Source organism: Lathyrus oleraceus, chromosome 6 (genome assembly GCF_024323335.1).
Source record: "Lathyrus oleraceus cultivar Zhongwan6 chromosome 6, CAAS_Psat_ZW6_1.0, whole genome shotgun sequence".
In the NCBI taxonomy this organism is placed as follows: domain Eukaryota; kingdom Viridiplantae; phylum Streptophyta; class Magnoliopsida; order Fabales; family Fabaceae; genus Lathyrus; species Lathyrus oleraceus.
Window position 1 is genome coordinate 475,771,803 of NC_066584.1, and position 23,026 is coordinate 475,794,828.

Here is a 23,026-nt window from a genome sequence, read left to right on the forward strand (position 1 = left end):
GAAAATCCTGGAACGATGCGTGGAAGTCAATCTCGTTCTAAACTCTGAGAAATGTCATTTTATGGTAACCGAAGGAATAATGTTAGGACACATAATATATTAGAGAGGTATTGAAGTTGATAAGGCTAAAATAGAGGTTATAGAAAACCTCCAACCACCTAAGACAATTAGAGAGATCCGAAGTTTCCTTGGACACGCCGGTTTCTACCAACGCTTCATTAAGGACTTCTCTAAAATAACAAAACCTTTAAAAAATCTTCTAATGAAAGACGTTGAATTCATTTTCTACGATAAGTGCCTACAAGCTTTCGAACACCTTAAACAAGCACTAATCTCCGCACCTATTATGCAACCGCCCGATTGGAGCCAACCTTTCGAAATTATGTTCGATGCAAGCGATTACGATGTGGGTGCTGTGTTAGGGCAAAGGTAAGATAAAAAAATTCATGTAATTTACTACGCTAGTAGGACATTAGATGTTGCACAACTTAATTATGCCACAACCGAAAAGAACTCCTCGTCGTTGTTTTCGCCATCGATAAATTCTGATCTTATTTAGTCGGAGCTAAAATCATAGTTTACACCGATCACGCTGCCATCCGATATCTACTAAGCGAAAAGGACGCTAAGCCTAGACTCCTTCGTTGAATCCTTTTACTACAAGAATTCGATCTTGAGATTCGTGATAAGAAAGACACCGAGACCATGGTTGCTGACCACCTCTCGAGGCTCGAATACCTAAAATCGGATCTTATCTCGATAAATGATGAATTTACCTATGACAAACTTATAATGGAAATTAGAACCAACCATTGTGATGACCCAGGCCCTTATTTAAAACCAGACATTGAAAAAGGTCTTGTATTAACAAACGTACCTTGGTACGCCGACTTTGTAAACTACCTAGCCTCTGATATCATACCCCCCGACCTTAATTACCAACAGAAGAAAAGATTCTTTCACGACATAAAACACTTCTACTGGGACGAGCCCTCCTATTCAAGAGAGGCACAAACGACATATTTCGTCGCTGTGTCCCTGAAGAGGAAGTAGAGAATATAATCAAACACTGTCACTCTGCACCATACGGTGGACATGCGGGCACGTCTAAGACTTGCACCAAAATACTCCAAGCAGGCCTTTTCTGGCCAACGTTATGGCGCAACGTCCATGCCTATATTGTCAAATGTGACCGGTGTCAATGGACTGGGAACGTCTCAAGACACGATGAAATGCCTTTAAACTTTTTCCAAGAAATAGAACTCTTCGATGTCTGGGGAATAGATTTTATGGAACCTTTTCCATCTTCGATGGGAAATAAGTACATTTTAATAGCCGTTGACTACGTGTCTAAGTGGACCGAAGTTGTTGCTTCACCCACAAACGACACTCGCGTAGTCATCAAATTATTTAAAAACTACATATTTCCTAGATTTGGAGTGCCTCGCCTCGTTATAAACGACGGAGGATCCCATTTAATATCAAGAATATTTAACAACCTTTTAAATAAATATGGAGTAAAACACATAGTAGAAACACTGTACCATCTGCAGAGCAGTGGTCAAGTGGGAGTATCGAATAGGGAGATTAAACAAATCTTAGAGAAAACTGTTTCGATATCCCGGAAAGATTGGTCCCTAAGACTACAAGAAGCATTGTGGGCTTACAGGACCACGTTCAAAACCCCTATAGGAACAACCCCTTATCAATTGGTTTATGGAAAATTTTGCCACCTACCGTTTGAGCTAGAACATAAAGCTTATTGGGCCATAAAAGCCCTTAATATGGACTACTTAGCAGCCGGTGAAAAACGCATTCTAGACATCCATAAGTTAGAAGAACTACGTTGAAATGCTTAAGAAAATGCCACCATCTATAAAGAAAGAACCAAAGCATGGCGTGGAAAAAAGATAGTAAAAAAGGAATTTAACGTAGGTGACCCCATACTTCTATTTAACTCTAGATTACGATTATTTCCTGGTAAACTACGCTCAAGATGGACTGGCCCTTATGAGGTCACCAAAGTCCTGAAATCTGGGGCAATAGAAGTCTGTGACCATTCATGTAGTTCTTTTGTGGTGAATGGACAAAGATTAAAATATTATCACAAAGACGACATCCCTACCTACTACTCTGGTCATACTCTGATCGAACCATCGATATTTACATCTACTACGTAAACAAATGAATAGTCGAGCTAACAACGTTAAACAAGCGTTGCGTGGGAGGCAACCCACGACCCTTTCTATTTTTTGTTATTCATGCATCAATATTATTAATGTAGAAAAGATGAATTATTTATTATTTATTATGTGCTTAACAAGACTGACTTATGTGTTATTTACATTTCAGGTTTCAGATTCCACCGTCCTCGATAACATTCTCCACTAACCTTGTTTTTCATGATGCAGAACTTCGACGACATGCACGTTGTGTTTAGAGACGATACTCAGAGGAAATGATATATGGTTCTTTCTGAGAGACCAATGATTCCAACCAGATACCCTGACCTTAACTACCTAGAAGCCTTAGGTATTGAAGCCAGTGTGAAATACCTCTGCAACCAACTCCAATGGAACGAATACTCTAATGCCATGAATGTAACCTACAGACACCTGACACTAGAATTCCTCAGCTTGTTCATTTACGAGTCTTACATAGGCAGAGGATTCAAAAGGGGCCGCATTAACTTTCCGACTATTTGGAAAAGAATACACCTTTAGTCATAGAGACTTTGCTAACCTGTTAGGATTTCAGTATGGCCTCGACGCTATACATGAGTACCCTGAGTGAGATGTCATGCAAGATGAACTTGATAAGTTCTGGAGCGACATCACCGGTGGAGGAGGACCTGATCCTTCCACCCAGTTATCCAACAAAATCCATAACCCAACCTTCAGGTACTTCCAAATGACCTTAGCCCAGACTTTCTTTGGAAAAGGTGAAACTGACGACCATGTCAGTGCTGAAGAGATCCTTATGCTCTTTTGCACCACCCAGTCACGTCCTATAGCCAGCGGTAACTTCCTGATAGAAAACCTCAACCTGACAGCTAGATCCTCCGAGGGACTCATTCATGTAGGAGGAACAATGACCCACATATCTCATGCCCTAGGCCTCACGACAAAAATATCTCATTTGATCGCCTATTGCAACCATACCTTGATTGACCTTAATCATTTCCTAGAATGCGACCTAATTAGGAGAATCTTCTTCAGTCCTGATAATTATAAGCTCCTGATTGATGATGAGACCATCCATTACTTTGGACTACCACATCCTACCCAAATGAGTCTCCATAACAAGGAAAATTGGTCATACCCTTTAGAAGCCCAGGATGAGAGACCTAACCCACCAAAAAACCCATCGGTTCCTGAATACCATCCTACACCACTCCCGGAAAGGGCCATAGTCTACTTTTCTAATGTTCGTTTGCAGCAACGCAAAATTTATTATGAATTTGATAATATGCGCAAGGAGTTAATTTCTCTCCATGAAGACCTTACTGATTTGACCTTGCAGATTGAGAGCTCTGACGCTACTCATGCTACCATGTCCGATTGCCTGTATCAGGAAATCTATAGTCTTCGACGCCAACTTGCAGAGGCATTGGCATCCTGTTCACATATGAATCAGGGTGTCTGTCGCCATTCAGTTTAGAAGAGTTTCGGGAGCACTGAGGACATTACTCACACTACGTGTGAGGGAGATTTACCGTATTTTCATTATTATTGCTATTCACCATTGTCTGACTTATATCATTTTTTTATTCCTTCCGCATCTCTATTTCTTTTAAATTTTATTACCACTCATTATTATTACGCCTATTATCACGACATTTATTACATTTTTAGTAGAATTTCTAAATTTTCATCATTGTTATTTTTTTAAATTAATCTTTATCCTTATCATTTATATCGTGTAAAAATATCATTTATGTCTCTTGCAAGTACCAATACTAAGGAAAATCTCAGAAGACGTTATATGCACCCCCAAAATAAAGCTACAATCCAAGACAAAGCCCAAAACCCGTAGGGGATCTCCAACCCGATAACAAAGATGGCAGACGCCATCTACCCCTAGACAGACACCAAGGGATCTGAAGCATTTACACAGGACAGAAGTGAGAAAACACCCTTTTCTTACATTCTCTTCATCTTCAACCCTCTCAAAACCCCACTTCCTCCATTGTTGACCATATTCAAAACCCACTAAATACCATCAACCACTCATTTTCCCACTAACTCACTACTATTCCCACAAATCCCACTCGCTTTTCATCTTTAAAAATCCAACCTTTCATCCAAAATCCACAAAAACCCATTTTACCAATTCTCACTAAAACCACCAATTTTCTTCAACCAACAATAACAATGGCATGAATGGAGCAATGGAGAATTATTTTTCACGACGGAAATCCATGAGAGAGGCAGAGACGGAAACTCGAAGCATTGCAGACACGCGAAATTTTCGCGACCATGTATATTGATGAGGACTGTATGTATAGCTTAAGTATCTGTCATAGCGTAGTCTACATGCTAGATAATTTAAACTTGCATGATATTTTTGTCCGTAGAGAACTGACATTTGAGAGGCTAACCCGAGAATTTTTGAGTTCCCTAATTTATCTCGCCAGTCCTCACATTGCTAGCATCGTCGGCACGGTGAAGTTTATGATGCTTAATTCTAAATATGAATACACCACCGATGCTCTTGCAGGTCTGTTAGGATTCCCATTTAGGGAAGGTGTTATTTGTGAGGCACCTCTAGAGACCAATTGACAACTCGAAGCTTTCCAATTATGGAGAGACCTGACGGGTCACACCATTAGTTCCTTCGAGGGGAACTTGGCCCCGGATATCCAAAACCCGACCATACGTGTCTTTCGCCATTTGTTGGCCGACACCGTCTTTGCCAGAGAAAACTCTAACAAATTAAATTCCAAAGAATTCATATTTTTGCAGGCTGCCCTTTATCGAAGAAGATTGAACCTCGTGCCTTTTATGATAGCACATATGAATGTTGTAGAGAAGAAGGGTGGCACTGTATCATTTGGGGGGTTGATTACCTCCATTGCACGTGCTCTTGGGCTAGACAATGAGCTAGCTACATTAGAACCACTCCCACCTCGCACAGTAAATTTAATTTTTTGAGAGATATGAGATTGTGCAAGGCAAGGAAAGACGGAGGCTACATCCTCATGGTTTATAATGTAGCTATCTCGAGTGTTGTTTTGTCGTGCTCTCGTCGTACAGATGTGCGACGTCAAAGAAACTGGACTTTTGATTTACAAGTTGCACCCTTTCTCGATCCGCCACCACTGAACGCCCAAGAGGGCGAAGGTGACAGAACCGATGACGAATTTGAGTGGATGGACCGATCCCCCGTTCATCACGTACCTTCACCACATGCATCACCTGCACACACTCTATATTTTACTAACCCTTCCGTAGGTACACCTACTGGTTTCTACATTACTGAAGAGATGTGGAGAGCACAACAAGCTCGCGAAGAAGAACGTGATGGCATGTTCTATGCCATGTATGAAAAGCAACAGTACATGATATAATTCATGCGTGAGTCGCAACGGCAACATGAGCAGTCCATGTAATATATGCTGCAATCTCAACTCACCATCACTTCTCAACAGCAACGCCAGGAAGCCTACCTTGGCAACCAACTCAGGCTAGTAGATTCAACTCAGGGTTCCATACTTGGGAACCTTCTCACACTTCAAGAGTCTAACGCCTCACTAGCAGCGAGGGTCGAGCGACTTAAGCTATCATAGAGTGACCGACGCCGCAGTAGGAGTCGTCACCCTCGACGAGTGGGACAGGGAGGAGAGGGTACTAGCGGTCAGCAGTAGCACGATCCAGGTTCTACCTATCTCATCTTCACCTTTTATCGAAACATTGAGGATAATGTTCAGTTTAAGTGTGGGAGGGGATATTTACTATTTCTTAATTTCCTTTATGTTTTCCTTTTTTATCGCTTTCTAGTTTACTTTTTTTTATATACTTTTAGTCTATTTGTAGTTTGTTTTCAACAATTACATGTGCCTGATGAGTCATTTGTGTAGTTTGTCTATTTTTCCCATTTCTTGAGCCATAACAAAAATTTTAATAAAGAAAACAACTTTTATTTTGAAAACTGTTAGACAAGTTTAGGATCATTCGTTGCATAGACTTGGGAAAACTTTTGAAAAATAGATATCGTCTTAACACTGTAAGCTTCTTGACTATAAGGACTTATCCAGATACTTATTATGTTTTGGCCTTAAAATCTCACCCTTAATTATTTACCCTTAAGTAGTTTATTTTAGCAGTCAACACCATCTTAGTCACCGCTAAGTGACAAACTGATGCAAATAGGTACAATCCCGCGAAAAAAAGAAAGAAAAAAAGGGATATAATTTGAAAGCAAAGAATTCAAAAATGTATTCCACCTTCTAAGTTGGGTAACCCTCGCTCGATTATTTAGCCTAACTGTAGTGAATCTTCTTAGAATATGCTTGTGTATATGTGGTTAAACTACAAAGAATGGTTAATATTGATACAATCATGGATCGGGATTACCAACAGGTTTGCTCACCACGTGAGTGTAAGATAACGGGCTTAATGTGACCGCGCCTGAATGAAAAAGGAGTAAGAAAGGGATGAGTAAAGTAGGCCTGAATATAGTATCATGATATGGATTTGTTTGTATAGAGAAGAAACTTATGACCGCAATCCACGGAAAGTGTTATTACGATGTCTTTGGTTCACGAGTTAGTACCTATCAAAGCATCATTGATCGAACTAAAGTCTATAGCCCAGATTTAATTCTTGTATGTTGTTGTTTATCTTTTGTGCTTATAAGAGTTTTTGCTTGAGGACAAGCAAAGGCTTAAGTGTGGGAGAATTTGATAACACTAAAACACATTGCGTGTTTGGCTCGGATTGCACATGTTTATTGTATTTTATTTGTCAATTTATTGTATTATGCTTGTGTTTTGTTTCATTTTCAGGTAACAATGCCCTAATAATCCTCCCGCAAAGAAACGACGCGAAAAGAGAAAAAGTTTGGGATTTTAAGTGAAAAATACACACATGGCGTCCCACATGGCATTGGCCAAGGAGGGCGCCATGAGGTGTCATGGTTTGACCACGTTCTAACGGTCACAAGACCACGTCTCCTACTCTTTTCCCACATGACGGGCGCCAAGTATAGATGGCGGGCGCCATCTTCATGGTTTGACCACGTCCCAACGGTCAAAAGGCCACATCTCCCACTCTTTACACACATGGCGGACGCCATGTAGGGGATGGCGAGCACCATCTACCTAAAGGAAGCTTTCGGTCAAGGCAGTTGGAGCACTCTCCCATGATCATAGAAATTCTCTCACACGAATTTTGAATGGACTACTTGGACCCCAAAGCATTGTTACACTATAAATAGGTCTTAGATTCTTAGTTTAGGGCATCCAGTCTTAGTTGCAGTATTAGGCATAAACTCTATTCAAAGCGGTAATTTGTCACACCGAGAGGTGATCGCATTATTGTTGTAATCGAGATTGGAGTACCGTAGCATAAAAGTTTATTTTCCTGTCAAACTTACCTTCAAGTCAGATTTACTTTCCGGTATTGTACCAGATTCAAGAAGGTCAAACCATCTCAACCGGTAAAAACAAAAGGTGCTCCTAAGAAGGTCAAACCAACACCTAGTGACAATTCAACAATACGGTCTCCTTTCTATTTTGAATATGTTGACAAAAATGTTTCAGACTCTCCAACTTCAAAGTCTCAAAAAAGTGTTTTCAAAGGAGCTCGCATTAGCAAACCATCCCTTTCACCGCCTCTTCTAAAATCCAATTCATCAATGAGATGTCGATTTTTATGCATAAATACATTGAATTGATCGACAATGTTGAGGGTGACAATAATTGTGATTTTAGAGTTGTTTCTGCTTTGCTCGTTAAAGGAAAGGAGGACCGTCCATTTGTCTACATTGAACTTATAAAAAAGTTGAAGATTCATAAAAAATCATACACACGACTATACGAAAAAAAAAATTTGATGCAATTTCTGAATCTCTTCTTCCTTGCATTAGTGGACCGGAACCAGAGGAAAAATGGATGTGACATAGGTCATCTTAAAACAAGTGTGTGTGAAAGAGTGTATTGATCTGACAAGATACGGTTTCTCAAAAACATTTTTTCCATTCGCACTGCTCCACCTCAAAATCCAAATGATTGTATTATGTGTATAAGGTAGCTTTAAAAAATGTGGCACTTTGTTCAAGTTTATTTGAAACCGGGATGCCATATACCACTGACATCACCGGAGTGAACAACTCATTCATCAAGGAAAATTGAGACTTGACCGAATTATTTTTTTAAAAAGGATGCAAGAGTTCACCAAGTTGAGCGAGATTGAAAGAGAATCAAATAAACACAAGTCAAAGGCTACCCTTCATAAATATAGACTTAGTCGGTGACACATATTTCGATTCATTTTAGTTTTTATTCAACAATGTATATATGTGGTTAGACATATTTTGTATGTAAAATATTAATGTTAATGATGTCAAATATATACATTTTCAAATATTTATAAGTTTTTAGAAAATTTCTCCATTTTTCATAAAAACAAGTTATGTTTCTCACTGTTCTGTTTCTGAAATTGCTTATGTGTTGTGTGATTCCGGAAATGCATTTCCATAATCACAGGATGGGATGGTCCCAAAAATGCATTTTCAGAATTTCCTCAAGTAGAAGATAGAATTTTTAAGGTCCATGTTGGTCTAGAACTTATATAAGTATGAACTCTCATCTTATTTTTTTACCAAATCATATTACACCAGAATGAACATCAATTGACATGTCAGATATGTCTACTTCAACGACGCTAAGTCAACAATCGGATCTAAGTTTAATGAGTACATCTCTTTTTGTAGATCTGAACTTGAACTTCATACTGGAGAATCTTCTATAATACTCTAACAATTGAAAATTTGTGAAGCCGAATATCGTTCACCCTCAATTGACAACAAATGGAAGAATACTGGAGAATCTTCTATAATACTCTAACAATTGAAAATTTGTGAAACCAAATATCGTTCATCCTCAATTGACAACAAATGGAAGATTCAATTCAACAATTTTGATCGAGCTGAATGCGACGATTGCAAGATTGTTAACAATTAGCTTTGTAGCGTTTCATTTTATATATTTATCAATGTTTTATTTCTATGCATCTTTCTATTATATATTTATCAATGTTTTATTTCTATGCATCTTTCTATTTCTGCATTTGCTTCTAGTTCAATATTTGCACATGACTGATAGGTTGTATGTTTAAATTGCACCCCAAAAATGCATTTCTGAATTCTATAAATATTTTTCATTTTTCAAACAAAGCAATTCTTTGAATGCGTTAAGCAACTTCCTACTAAAGAATCCACCCTCAACCCAATGATACAATTTTAAATCTTAAAACTAGACTTACATATTTATATTTAAGATATTGAAGAAATAGTAGTATATTTTTAAAATTATTATTAATTCTACTAAATGATAAAATTAATTTAATGGACATATGAGATGGTGGCAAATGGGGTAGACAATCAATGCAAACATGTGATATCCTTCAAATGACTGAAAACAGGTTTCAGAATGATTGATTCCATTCCATGTGAAGAAAATGCCAATTTTAGTTGCCGTGGAAACCAATTAAAAGCTTTTGCAAAAAGAAACTCAAACTAGGACAAGAATAATCTCGCAAACATTTACAATTATGAGGTCGATTTGATAGTATTTACACATTGTATGGCTCTATGAAAAATCCATAAAAATTAGGAAGTAATCAAATCAAAGAATAATAATGCACTACTACAATAGTAGTAAAAATATAATAACTATCGCCTCTTTCTTTCTAGACTCCTCCTACGGAGAAGTTGCCAAGACCATAGACCCAAAAATGTAACAATTCCCCCTCCAACACATGACCATAAAATTACCAGCCATAATGGCATCGACTTCGGATATAAGCCTGCGCGACGCAAACACAACCAAGGTTTAATCAGTGAATAATCAAGCTCCGTGCATATGTATACAGTATTAGTATGATCTAAATGATAAACCATAGACCGGATACAAATTCAGATACATCGATTAGTGACCGGAAGGTGCATATGAAAGTCTTACCGTATCCGAATTTGATGCAAATGAGAAGTTCGACAATACAAATGGCGAGAGAGAGCCAACAATAAGCTCCAACCTTTTTCACTGGCTTACTGAAAAAACATTCAAAGAGACTATGACAAAATGTTAAAAAATTTATAAGGGTATACTGTCATTAATCACAACATGAGAGATTGAGAATGTTACCTGTCTTGAAGGTATGTGTTGTATTCACGAATTGTTGGAATTGCAAGAAGCCACCACAAAATTAATCTATATATAACAACTGAATTTCGCGGCGGTATCCATAGACAAAACTTCAAAAAGAATGTGTTGAGCTCTACTGTCAAAAATACAATGCAAAGACTAAGGACTTGAATAAATCGCCATGGACCCTGGAATGGATGCCACTCGTCTTTGTCCCATTGGGCCGGTGTGAATTGGCTTAACGTTCGTTTCACCTAGTAACAGAAAAAGAGAAGCAAAGAGTATTCTATCACTATCAGAAACACATTTTAATGAAGAGACAATACGTATTAAAATGAAAAAGCACCATACTCGCAATTTCAGTTTCAATAGAAATCAAAGGTTAAAGCATAACGGAAGAACTTATGATGAAACAAATCAAACTCGAGAGAAAAAAAAGCATACTTTTCCAATTATATTAGGTTGGCGGCTAAGACCAACCCACTTGTATGTTTTTCCATCGAAGTAGCGGACAGTATGCATTCCTGCCCAAATTCCTGCAATATTAAACCAAGTAAATCATGTTACAAACAGCTGTAGCAATTTTTAAAAAAATCAATACAACAATTTAGTGACTACCATCAGTCATCAACAACAACACAAAGAATCACTGAAGTCCACATGATCAATCCAAAATTGTTTTTCTAAGATGAAAAAACCAGTAATAGATAATAGGAACAGAATTTCAATGAAAAATAATATTAAACTCAGTATATACTAGTACAGGCTGGAACATCATTATAAAGACCAAAAAAAAACTAATGCAACTAGTTAAGTCATTGAAAATATGATGCAGAATGAAGGTTCAAAGGAGTCAAAGGAGACTGAAAATATTTTCCACTGAAAGCATTTAAAAAAGTCACCTAACTCTACAGATGTACACGGATTTAATCATTATCATCCAAGATAATGAAAAATGTATAATATACCTTTAGGACTTAGACAGTAAAAGTATATTCACATAAATCATTATCCTATAAGCTTTCTGCATTTATAGAGTGGTCCCCCATTTGACTAGGAGACAAGGAGAATATGTTCATGCTTCAAATAATCAACCACATACTACAACTTGCCAAAAAGTCAAATAAAAATGGAACCGTAACTCTTACCAAACCAATTGCAGATTAAGATGTCCAGAATAATACTGTCCCACCAGCACTCATTGAAATTTGGTAACATGTGACGGAAAGTAAGCTGGAGATGGCAACATAGAATGGTTTGTAAAGAAAACAGAAAACATTTACCAAAACAAAAAAACCCATAATCAGAGATTATTAATCAGATCAATGCTAACCTCCATCAACTCAAAACCTATTGATAGCACCCAAAGAAGGGGCTGATTGCGAATCAATATTGCCTTCCCCCACCACCCAATAATGTGCGCTAGAACAAACTCATCGAAAAGTGTATCCTGAAGAATAAAATGTAATAAATAATCTCCGTGTTAGATAGATAGATAGATTCCAACTAACATGATTAAATAAGGATCGACGAGTTATTTAGAGATAATAGGAACACGACTGAGTAAGGATCAACGAGTTATTTGGAGATAGTAGGCAAGAGTATGAAGTTGTGAAAAAAGAAATCATACATAAACATTCTTAAACCTGCTGGCAGGGTTTTCGGGTATATATATGCGACAATCAGCACCATACGATCTTTCTGGAAGTTCTGCCAAAAATCATATGCAAAGTAATTACAAATTTGAATTTTAGTTAACATGCTTATCAATATCTAATTAGGCAATTTGAATCTCAAATTCAACATCAACCTACAAAGAAATGATTCCAACCTATTCAAAGCTATATTATAAGAATCAGATTAACTTACCAATGCCAAGATCAGGATGAAGATACTTCATAAACTGTCGAGCATCGTCGCGTTTCTGTGAGGGGATTATTAAGATTAAATGTTAGTTCACGCTTATCCACTTGCTGGAAACAGAGTTAAAAATGACAAAAAGAAAGCAACAGAAACCCGAAAACGTTGAAGGCAGCTAACACATTCAAATATCAATAGCAAAGATGCATCAAGAAAATGCAAAACTTTATCTTTACAAAATTTAAAATGACAACCTACCTGAAAAAGCAAAAATGTGAGAGCAACAAGGTATACAACAGCCATCCCATGTACCAAGCGCCAAATTGCAGGATGCGGCCTAATGAGAACCCTGAATTAAAAGAGAAAACCGGTGAAAAATAGTATACAACAAAGTCTCCAGTAACAAGACTAATACATGCTTCCAAAAAGAATAGAAGTGAATGAAAAATGCCAAACTCACGTAGAAGGAGCTTGCAGCAAGCAATAAGTGAGAAAAACAGCAATCATTGCCCATACACCCCTACATATAAACAATCAGGTGGTCGTTTAGCATATCATATACACAGCAAACTGCTAAACAAAGCAAAATGAGTGCAAATTAAACTTAAGATACCACCATACCTTTTAACCGAAGTAACAACATCACCTGATGCATCTCTTTCTGGATCAAGTGCTCCACTTGCCCAACTAGCATATAAAATTATAAACAAAAATATGAAATGAGGGGAAAGGTTTTCAATTTATTAAGGAACAAATTTCCTTGTTTATAAAAATTTTAAATAGCATACTCATTGGCGTTTATTTTGTCGAGCAAAACACTCACATAAGAAAGCCAGCACCAATAAGTAATAGTGTGATCGTGCGAGGCTTGTATGCCCACGCAGTCCATGGATCATGTTCATCATCATTTGACAAATGGGAATCACCGTTTTCTTTAATGACACAATCATATCTCTTTGCTCTTCTATGACCATTGGACTCCATGTTTATTGTTCCGGAGAAGCTACTTTCTAACTAGAATTGAAATCAAAGAAATAAGATCATTTGCAGATACCACGCAGATATCCCAACTAGTTCTACGCGCCTCAATCGATCACCCACCTCCTAGAAAGCACACAAAACAAAAGGTCACAAATTGTTCATCTACTTAATTCAAATATAAATCCATCACATGAAAGTAAGAAGAAAAAAAAACAAACTCATCATGTCTAAGAAAGCACAATATAACTAAAAGACACACCAGACACTACTATAACACATGGAGTACTATCTAGATCTTGTAAAATACTCATTCATGCATAACTACATTCCAGTAACTTCTTATGAGCACTTCAATCACAAGAGAATGAAAAAGCCTACAAATACCATTGTGTAATAGTGTAACACTGAATCTCAAAAGTATGTATGATAAAATGATGATTACAAACTGTAAGTGGAATAAACAAGACAAACCCATGTAAACATACAAATTGAAAATTTAAAAAATAAATCACAAGGGTAACACTAATGCCACATAAATTGAATCATCATCTCCTTCACTTTCTCTTCATTCCCCCCCTTTTCCTCTATCATTCTCTTGATTATTTTATCATATTTTAATAAAGAGAGAGTGAGAGTAAAGAAACAAAACAAAAAGAAGAAAAAAACGAAGAACAGTATATCAAGAAAACTGAATAAAAAATAATAAAAAAAACAGTATACCAATAGGTAATAACTCCTGCATAACAAAACCATGTAAATTAGGGTTCAAATTTCAAAATCAAGGATTAAAAAAACTTTAAAAAAACATCTACAAATCCACTGAATTGACAAGACAACAAACCCCAACTCGGTAATTGCAGATTATCATAGAATCTGAAAAACAATTTAATGTAAAAAAAGAAAAAATTAAAAACAACAATCTCATTAGAAATTCTACAGTATATATAAAATTGTACTACTCAACAATATCAAAAAAAAAAAAAAAAAAAAAACTCTGAGCACCGTTCTCCAATAACAGCATCTCAACACAGAAGAGACCCACATGCACATCATACAGAACCACAGAAAATTCAGAAAACGGTTAAAAAAAAATATTATTCTATTTCATATATTAACAACAAAAAAAACCGAAGCGATTGAAGTTTGATAGCTTCACGATGGATCTAAATCTGAAATTGGCATCAATAATTCAACATTTGATGGATGCATGTGATAAATAAAAAAAATAAAAAAAAAAGGGAAAAAGACGTAGAGTGATGAAATTATAAATAGGAGACTTACGTATAGGAGAGAGAGTGAAAGAGAAAGGAGAGTGCTTGCAGATAAAGGACCCCTGGCCGTACAATTAGCGAAACGAGAAGATCGCGGCCGTTGGAAGAATCGGAGAAGAAAGTGTTTGAATGTTGAGTTTGAGGTATCAAGTGTAAAAGACGAATGAGAATGAGAATGATGAATGAAAAGAGAAGAGAGAAGTGGCAGTGATAGAGAAAGGGGAAAGCAAAAGAAGTTGTTGTTAGTTTTAGTTTCTCTTTCTATCTCTATGGTGTGGTGTGGGTATTGGATTTTGGTGGAAGCAGAGTCTGCAACAGCGGCGAAAAGGTGGAAGAGTGATGATGATGAAGAGAGAAGAGAGAAGAGAGAGAGAGAGAAAAGAGTACGATGGTCAAAGATAGATTTGAAGATGTTTTAGATACGCACGATGACGATCATCATCAACAACATTTTTATTTATGACTATATAGCCCTTTTTGTTTCTAATTAATTGCGCTTTTTTTTTTTGTTATCATGATTCCCTGTTTCTTCTCCCTCTATCTCTAACTACTACTACTACTTTACATCCTTTTCAAATTCTTTTTACCCATATTATAGAACAGTCTGTTTTTATTTTTTATTTTTAAATAAATTATTACTCTTATATATTTTAATTTAATTTTTTTAAAGATTCTTTTTAATAAAAAATTTAAACAGTAATTGTTTTTAAAATTTTATTTTAAATAATTTATTATTTTATTTAAATATTTTTTAAACATAAATTTTAAAAAATTTATATTTTAATATAATTTAGTCGTTGGAGTTCATCTTTTGAAGACGAAGACAAGTAAGAATTCTGAACAACAACATAATAAAAATTATTTAATTTTAAATTTATTTTAAATAGTGTTTCATAAAAATTATTTTTGAAATACAATTTTTTTAAATTATGATTTTGATTATATTTTAATATTCAATAATATATTTATATAATAAAATGTCAAAATTCATAAAAACTAAATTTAAAAAAACTTCTAATATTTTAAAAAATGTTTTTATATTGAAAATACAAAGAAAAAATTTATTTTTTTAAAGTTAAAACAAACCCTTGTATACTGAAAATTATTATTGTTCTTTTTTATGATAATAGTTTTTTATTAATATTTTTATTTATTTTAGTAAATAATATTTTTTATAAAAATAAATAAATTATACTCCATTCCGTTTAATTGTATTTATAAAAGAAATTTTATTTTTTTAATTTATTAATATATTTCTTTGACTAAAAGAATTAATATATCTTTTGACTAAAAGAAAAAGAATTATTAAGTTTAATTATATTGGACGGATGATAATATTGAAAAAAATCTAAATCTCACGTAGAGTCTATTTCAAGTTGATTTTGTATAAATTAATTGGATTAAACTTTAATTCAGAGTTTATCGATTTGTACCACATATAGTTTATATATTCTCCAGAAAGTTCAAGTAATGGCATGAAATTGTACATGGTTAAAAATAAAGTTTAAAAATATTTATAGAGTGATATGTTTCTCACTTTTAACTGATTTTGTAAATATGAATTTGGTCAAATTCAGTATTAAAAATTCATTAGTACAAGTCACCATAATTTTTATATCTGCACAAAACTTTATGAGTATTTATATTAAGTCAAAACTCAAATCAAATATAGTTAAAGATAAAGCTTTAAAATAATTATATAAAGTAATAATTTTCACCTAACAAACCCGTATATAGATTAATTAAGTCAAATAATAATTTTAATAACATTATAATTAAGAGTTGAACTTAGGCTATGACTCAATTTTGTTATATATTGCTTCTATTCATAAATAATATTTCTCTTAGATATAAGGAGGACTTTCTCTCTTTTATATATATATATATACATATAAAGAGGAGGATTTTTGCCTAAAAAGAAAAAATTATACTGTCCTAAACACATCGGAATTCAAGAGAATCTCAAACTAAATAGGACAAAAATCATACATATACATCTCTTTCATGAGATCTATTTCAATTTTAACTAACATATCCGTTAATTGATTAACCTCACTGTATATATGATTGATGCACACCTCAGTTTATATTAAATTATTTTAGTTAGGTTATTTGTGAATTCTTTATAATTTATATGTGTTTTATTTAATTATTATGTGTGAATAGATAAATAAGAGGGTAGGAGTGTATGTCATATAGATAGAGGTGTAGATAATAAGTTGTGACTCGTCGGAAGTGATAAAAACTATTTAGAAATTATTTAAAATCTTGATAATTAGAATATAGAGTATTTTTAATTTAATTATTTAAATAAATAAGTGTGATGGGTGTGTGTGACCGTGAGAGAAGTGCGTAGAGAGTAATTAGAAGTTGGTAAATTTTATTTAGAATTATTTTACTAATTAAAATAATATTCTAGTTTTATTATTCAAATAAAATAATGAGATAAAGAGAAAATATGAGTTTGTAGAGATATTGAGGACAATGTGAGAATTAAGGAAAATGTGAGGGTAATGTAGAAATATTCTAATGAGAGAATTATATTTTTATTTTAAAAAGAGAGTTAAGAGGAAAAAGTTAAGACAAAAAGGGAAAAAGAGGTAGGGCAAAGAGAAGAACAAGGGGAGAGCTAGAGTTTTAAGAGAGAAGACCATAGAGATTACTTATTTTTGCTGGAATCACAAGGTAAAAGGGGAGAAGAACCTTTAATAAGGGTTTATGCATTAGAGGTAGGGTAGAGGAGTCATTAAATTCCAATAAGGTGTATGATATGGATTAATTCTAATTATATGTGATATGTGATAGGAATTTTCTATAGTTATTAATGAATTTTGTGCACTATTCATGACTGATGTTTATGTTTTGATACTTGATGTGTTTTTCACCATTGTTACAATTTCGAAAATTTTAGGCATAACCTTAAATTAATGATTTGACGGTTTAATTGAGTATTTTCGTTTGCGATGATACCCTAAGAGAATGTGAACATACGATGGCAGGTGTTGCATGTTTATTTAAATTAAATGTTATATATCAACAAATATGTGTTTCGAGATGTGTAACATCATATGTGCGAATGTTGTAAAAAATCTTTGTTTTATATATAATTATGTGTTGGAGAAATATGGTGTTACATTAGTGGTATCAGGGCAGGTCGGTCCGTCCGGACAGGTTTTTGACATGTTGTTAATTTCCTAGTACGCGACATGTGTGTGAAACACTGTCGGTGCTTGTTTGTCTTTCTAACTGTTTACCAGTGGGAGCGGGATTAGATCCAAGTGGGGGAGGAGCTCTCACTTTGGTCCAGTGCTACAGGTGTGGTGTTGTTGGTCATCGTTCCAATGAGTGTTCTAGTGCACTTAAGAAATTTTTGAGAGCGAAAATTATTTAAGTGGGAGAGATTTGTCTCCACGTTTTTATTAAATTATTTTTGTTAAGGTATTTGTGAATTCTTTGTGATTTATATGTATTTTATTTAATTATTGTGTTTGAATAGATAAATAAGAGGGTAAGGTGTATCTCATATATAAAGAGATGTGTAGAGAATAAATTGTGACTTATTGGAGTTGATAAAAACTATTTAGAAATTATTTAGAATCTTGATAATTAGAATAAAGAGTATTTTTAATTAAATTATTTAAATAAATAAGTGTGATGGGGTGTGTGACAGTGAGGGGGGAGTGTAGAAAGTAATTAGAAGTTAGTAGATTTTATTTAAAATTATTTTATTAATTAAAATAATGCTCTAATTTTATTATTTAAATAAAATAATAAGATAAAGAGAAAATAAGAGTAAAGATACTGAGGACAAGGTGGAAAATAAGGAAAATAGGCGAGGGTAAGATAGAAATATCTTAATGAGAGAATTATATTTTTATTTTAGAAAGAGAGTTAAGAGGAAAGAGTTTTATCGTACAAAAAGTAAAAAGAGGCAAAGAGGCAAAAATAGAGAAAGAGATAGGGCAAAGAGAAGAACAAGAGGAGAGATAGAGCTTTGGAGAGGAGACCATAGAGATTGCTTGTTTTTACTGGAATCACAAGGTAATGAGGGAGAATAACATTCAATAAGGGCTTATGCATGAGGGGTAGGATAGAAGTGTCTTTAACCTTCAATAGGGGGCATGATATTGATGAATTTTGATTATATGTGACATATGATGAGAATTTTCTATAATTATTGATAAACTTTGTGCATTATTCGTGACTGATATTTTCTATTTTGATACTTGATGTGTTTTCCATTATTGTTACAATTTCGAAGGTTTTACACATAATCTTAAATTAATGATTTGATATTTTAATTGAGTATTTCCGTGCGATGATAATCTAAAAGAAGGTGAACATGTGATGACAGGTGTTGCATGTTTATTTAAATTAAGTGTTACATGATCAGCATGTGTGTATTTTCGAGATGTATAACATCCTATGTGTGAATGTTGTGAAAAATCTCTAATTTAATTATAATTATGCGTTGGGAAAATATGATGTTACAATTGATATTTTATTAATTTTTTTAATTATTTTAGTAAATAATAATATTTTTTGAAAATATAAATAAATTATACTCCATTCCCTTTAATTGTATTTATAAAAGAAAATTTATTTATTTTATTTATTAAATATCTAATATGTTTCTTTGACTAAAAGAATTAATATATCTTTTTACTAAAACGAAAAAAAAATATTAAGTTTAATTGTATTGGACGGATGGTAATATTGAAAAAAAATCCAAATTTCGCGTTAGGATAAAAATAGAGTCTATTTCAAGTTGATTTTGTATAAATTAATTGGGCTAAACTTTAATTCAAATATAATAATATTAAGAGTTTTTCGATTTGTACCACCTATAATTTATATATTCTGCAGAAAGCTCAATAGTAATGGCATGAAATTATACATGGTTAAAGTAAAGTCTAAATATATTTTTATAGTGATATGTTTTTCACTTTTAACTGATTTTGTAAAAATAAATTTGGTCAAATTCAAATTTTAATATGATATTAAAAATTCATTAGTACAAGTCAACATAATTTTTATATGTGCACAAAATCTTATGAGTATTTATATTAAGTCAAAACTCAAATTAAATATAGTTAAAGAAAAAGCTTTAAAATAATTATATAAAGTAATATTTTTCACCTAACAAACCCGTATATAGATTAATTAAGTCAAATAATAATTTTAATATAATATTATAATTAAAAGTTAAACTTAGGCTACTATAAATTATGACTCAATTTTCTTATATGTTGCATCAACTTCTAGTCATAAATATTTTTTCTCTCGGATATAAGGAGGACTTTATAATATATATATATATATATATATATATATATATATATATATATATATATATATATATATATATATATATATATATATATATATATATATATATATATATATATATATATATATATATATATAAAGTCCTCCTTAAATAAATAAGTGTGATGGGGTGTGTGACAGTGAGAGAAGAGTGTAGAGAGTAATTAGAAGTTGGTAGATTTTATTTAAATTATTTTACTAATTAAAATAATGCTCTAGATTTATTATTTAAATAAAATAATGAGATAAAAGGAAAATAGGAGTTTGTAGAGATATTGAGGACAATGTGAGAATTAAGGAAAATGTGAGGATAATGTAGGAATATTAAGGTGAGAATTAGGTTTTTATTTTAAAAAGAGAGTTAAGAGGAAAGAGTTTTATCAGTACGAACAAAAAGTGGAAAAAAAACAAAGAGACAAAAAGGGAAAAAGAGGTAGGGCAAAGAGAAGAAGAAGAGCAGAGCTAGAGTTTTAGAAGAGGAGACCATATATATAACTTATTTTTGTTGGAATCACAAGCTAAGAGGGAGAATAATCTTCAATAAAGGCTTATGTATGAGAGATAGGGTAGAGGAGTCCTTAAATTTCAATAGGGTGTATGATATGGATGAATTCTGATTATATGTGATATGTGATAGGGATTTTCTGTAATTATTAATGAATTCCGTGCACTATTCATGACTGGTTTTTTATGTTTTGATACTTGATGTGTTTTCCACCATTGTTGCAATTTCGGAGATTTTAGGCATAACCTTAAATTAATGATTTGATGGTTTAATTGAGCATTTTCGTTTGCGATGATACCCTAAGAGAAGGTGAACATGCGATGACAGGTGTTGCATGTTTATTTAAATTAAGTGTTACATGATCATCATGTATGTGTTTCGAGATGTGTAACATCCTATGTGTGAATGTTGTAAAAAATATTTGATTTAATTATAATTATGTGTTGGGAAAATATGGTGTTACATTAGTGGTATCAGGGCAGGTCAGTCCGTCCGCCCAGGTTTTTGACATGTTGTTTATTTCCTAGTACGCGACATGTGTGTGAAACACTGTGGGTGCTTGTTTGTCTTTCTAATCGTTTGCCAGCAGGAGCGGGATTAAATCCAAGTGGGGAGGATCTCTTACTTCGGCCTAGTGCTATAGGTATGGTGTTATTGGTCATCATTCCAATGAGTGTTCTAATGCACTTAAGAAATTTCAGAGAGCAAAAATTATTTAAGTGGGAGAGAGTTGTAACTCCATAGTTTTCATTAAATTATTTTAGTTAAGGTATTTATGAATTATTTGTGATTTATATGTCTTTTATTTAATTATTGTTTTTGAATAGATAAATAAGAGGGTAGGGTGTATGTCCTATATAGAGAGAGGTGTAGAGAATAAGTTGTGACTTATTGGAGTTGATAAAAACTATTTAGAAATTATTTAGGGCCTATTTGAATTGATTTTCAAAAACTGTATTTTAGTTCTAAAAAATTATAAAACTAAAAATTTGTTTGATAATACTTTTTTGTCATAGAGTTTTCAAAATTAATTTTAGTATTCTGTTTTTAAAAACTAAAAAGTGAAAACATCTTTTAGATGTTTTTCTTTTTTATTTGGTGTTTTGAAAATATTTGAAAAATAATGATTTTTCATTAATGGCATTATCGTAAATATGTTAAATTTTTTATTTTTTATTTTGTTTTTGCAAGTTTGTGAATTTTTTTAATACAACATCACGATAACAATGTTATGTGTTTTTCTAATTTTATTTTAACATATTTGTGAGCTTTTTTTTACTGTATCATACGTTTTATCCATTTTTAATCGTAGAAAAAAATCCACTTTAATATAGAACTCTTTCAATTGATTATTTTTAATGAAAAGTAAAATTTATAAAAATATATTTAAATTGGTAAAGTTTATCATTTTTAATATAGTCCATATTTGATGACTCATGAAAATTATTATATCTTTTATTTGGCATTATTTATTTAAAGTCTTAATTATATTTAAATTTTATTTTAGATCCCTTAATTTTTATTGGTTATATGTTGCTCCGTTATATTACAATACCAAATACTTTAGTACTTTAATTTTTATTTTGATATTTTATTTATTTTAAAAATTACTGTAGATTCTAAAATAAATTAAATAACATTGATTTGAATGTTAGAAAAAAAATTAAATTAATTATAAATAAATATATTATATATGAGTTTTGCTAAGATAGAGTCATTTAATTTTTAACAAGTATATATATATATATATATATATATATTCAACTGATTAATAAAATATTAAAATAGAAAATCTTAAATATTCAGATTTTTTATTAACTTATCTTATCCGATTGATAAAATTACATATAATTTTGGTTTGTATTAGAGTTATTTTACTATAAGACTTAAAAGATTAGATTTTATGATCTTTAAGATATTCATTTTTTTTTAAATTAGAAACCAAAAAAAAAATTCTCCAAACAAGTTTTTAAGTTTTTAATTTTTAAAACGATTTTTAAAAACAGAGCTACCAAACAGATTTTATTTCATTAGTTTTTTAATTTTTTTTTTTAAAATTGATTTATAAAATCATTTTTAAAAATAGAAAATCAAAACTCAATCAAACGAGCCCTTAGAATTTGGATAATTAGAATAAATAGTATTTTTAATTAAACTATTTAAATAAATAAGTCTGATGTGGCGTGTGACCGTGAGGGGAGAGTGTAGAAAGTAATTAGAAGTTGGTAGATTTTATTTAAAATTATTTTACTAATTAAAATAATGCTCTAGTTTTATTATTTAAATAAAATAATAAGATAAATAGAAAATATGAGTAGAGATATTGAGGACCAGGTGGGAAAAAAGGAAAAAAGGTGAGGGTAAGATAAGAATATCCTAATGAGAGAATTATGTTTTTATTTTAGAAAGAGAGTTAAGAAGAAAGAGTTTTATCGGTGCATACAAAAAGTGAAAAAAGGCAAAGAGGCAAAAATAGAGAAAGAGATAGGGCAAAGAGAAGAGCAAGGGGAGAGATAGAGTTTTGGAGAGGAGACCGTAGAGGTTGCTTGCTTTTGCTGGAATCACGAGGTAATGAGGGAGAATAACCTTCAATAAGGGCTTATGCATGATGGGTAGGATAGAAGAGTCTTTAACCTCCGATAAGGGACATGATATGGATGAGTTTTGATTATATGTGACGTATGATGAAAATTTTATATAACTATTGATAAATTT

At 32.7% G+C, this 23,026-nt stretch overlaps 1 protein-coding gene across 2 annotated transcripts; it reads right to left on the reverse strand.

Annotated features, from left to right (window-relative positions):
• Positions 1–9,739: 9,739 nt before the first annotated feature.
• On the reverse strand, positions 9,740–14,967 carry LOC127092458 (CDP-diacylglycerol--serine O-phosphatidyltransferase 1). 2 transcript variants are annotated; one of them, XM_051031335.1, is made up of 13 exons: positions 14,489–14,967; positions 13,050–13,330; positions 12,848–12,913; positions 12,687–12,746; positions 12,485–12,575; positions 12,236–12,290; positions 11,997–12,076; positions 11,700–11,816; positions 11,515–11,599; positions 10,811–10,902; positions 10,367–10,620; positions 10,184–10,272; positions 9,740–10,028 (listed from the first exon to the last, which is right to left on the reverse strand). In XM_051031335.1, the coding sequence occupies exons 2-13, from the start codon at positions 13,208–13,210 to the stop codon at positions 9,895–9,897; spliced, it is 1,284 nt and encodes a 427-aa protein (XP_050887292.1). In that variant the 5' UTR covers positions 13,211–13,330; positions 14,489–14,967; the 3' UTR covers positions 9,740–9,894. The 2 variants fall into 2 exon arrangements, with proteins under 2 accessions (XP_050887292.1, XP_050887291.1); XM_051031334.1 differs by having other exon boundaries at positions 10,184–10,293.
• Between the last annotated feature and the right edge of the window lie 8,059 nt (positions 14,968–23,026).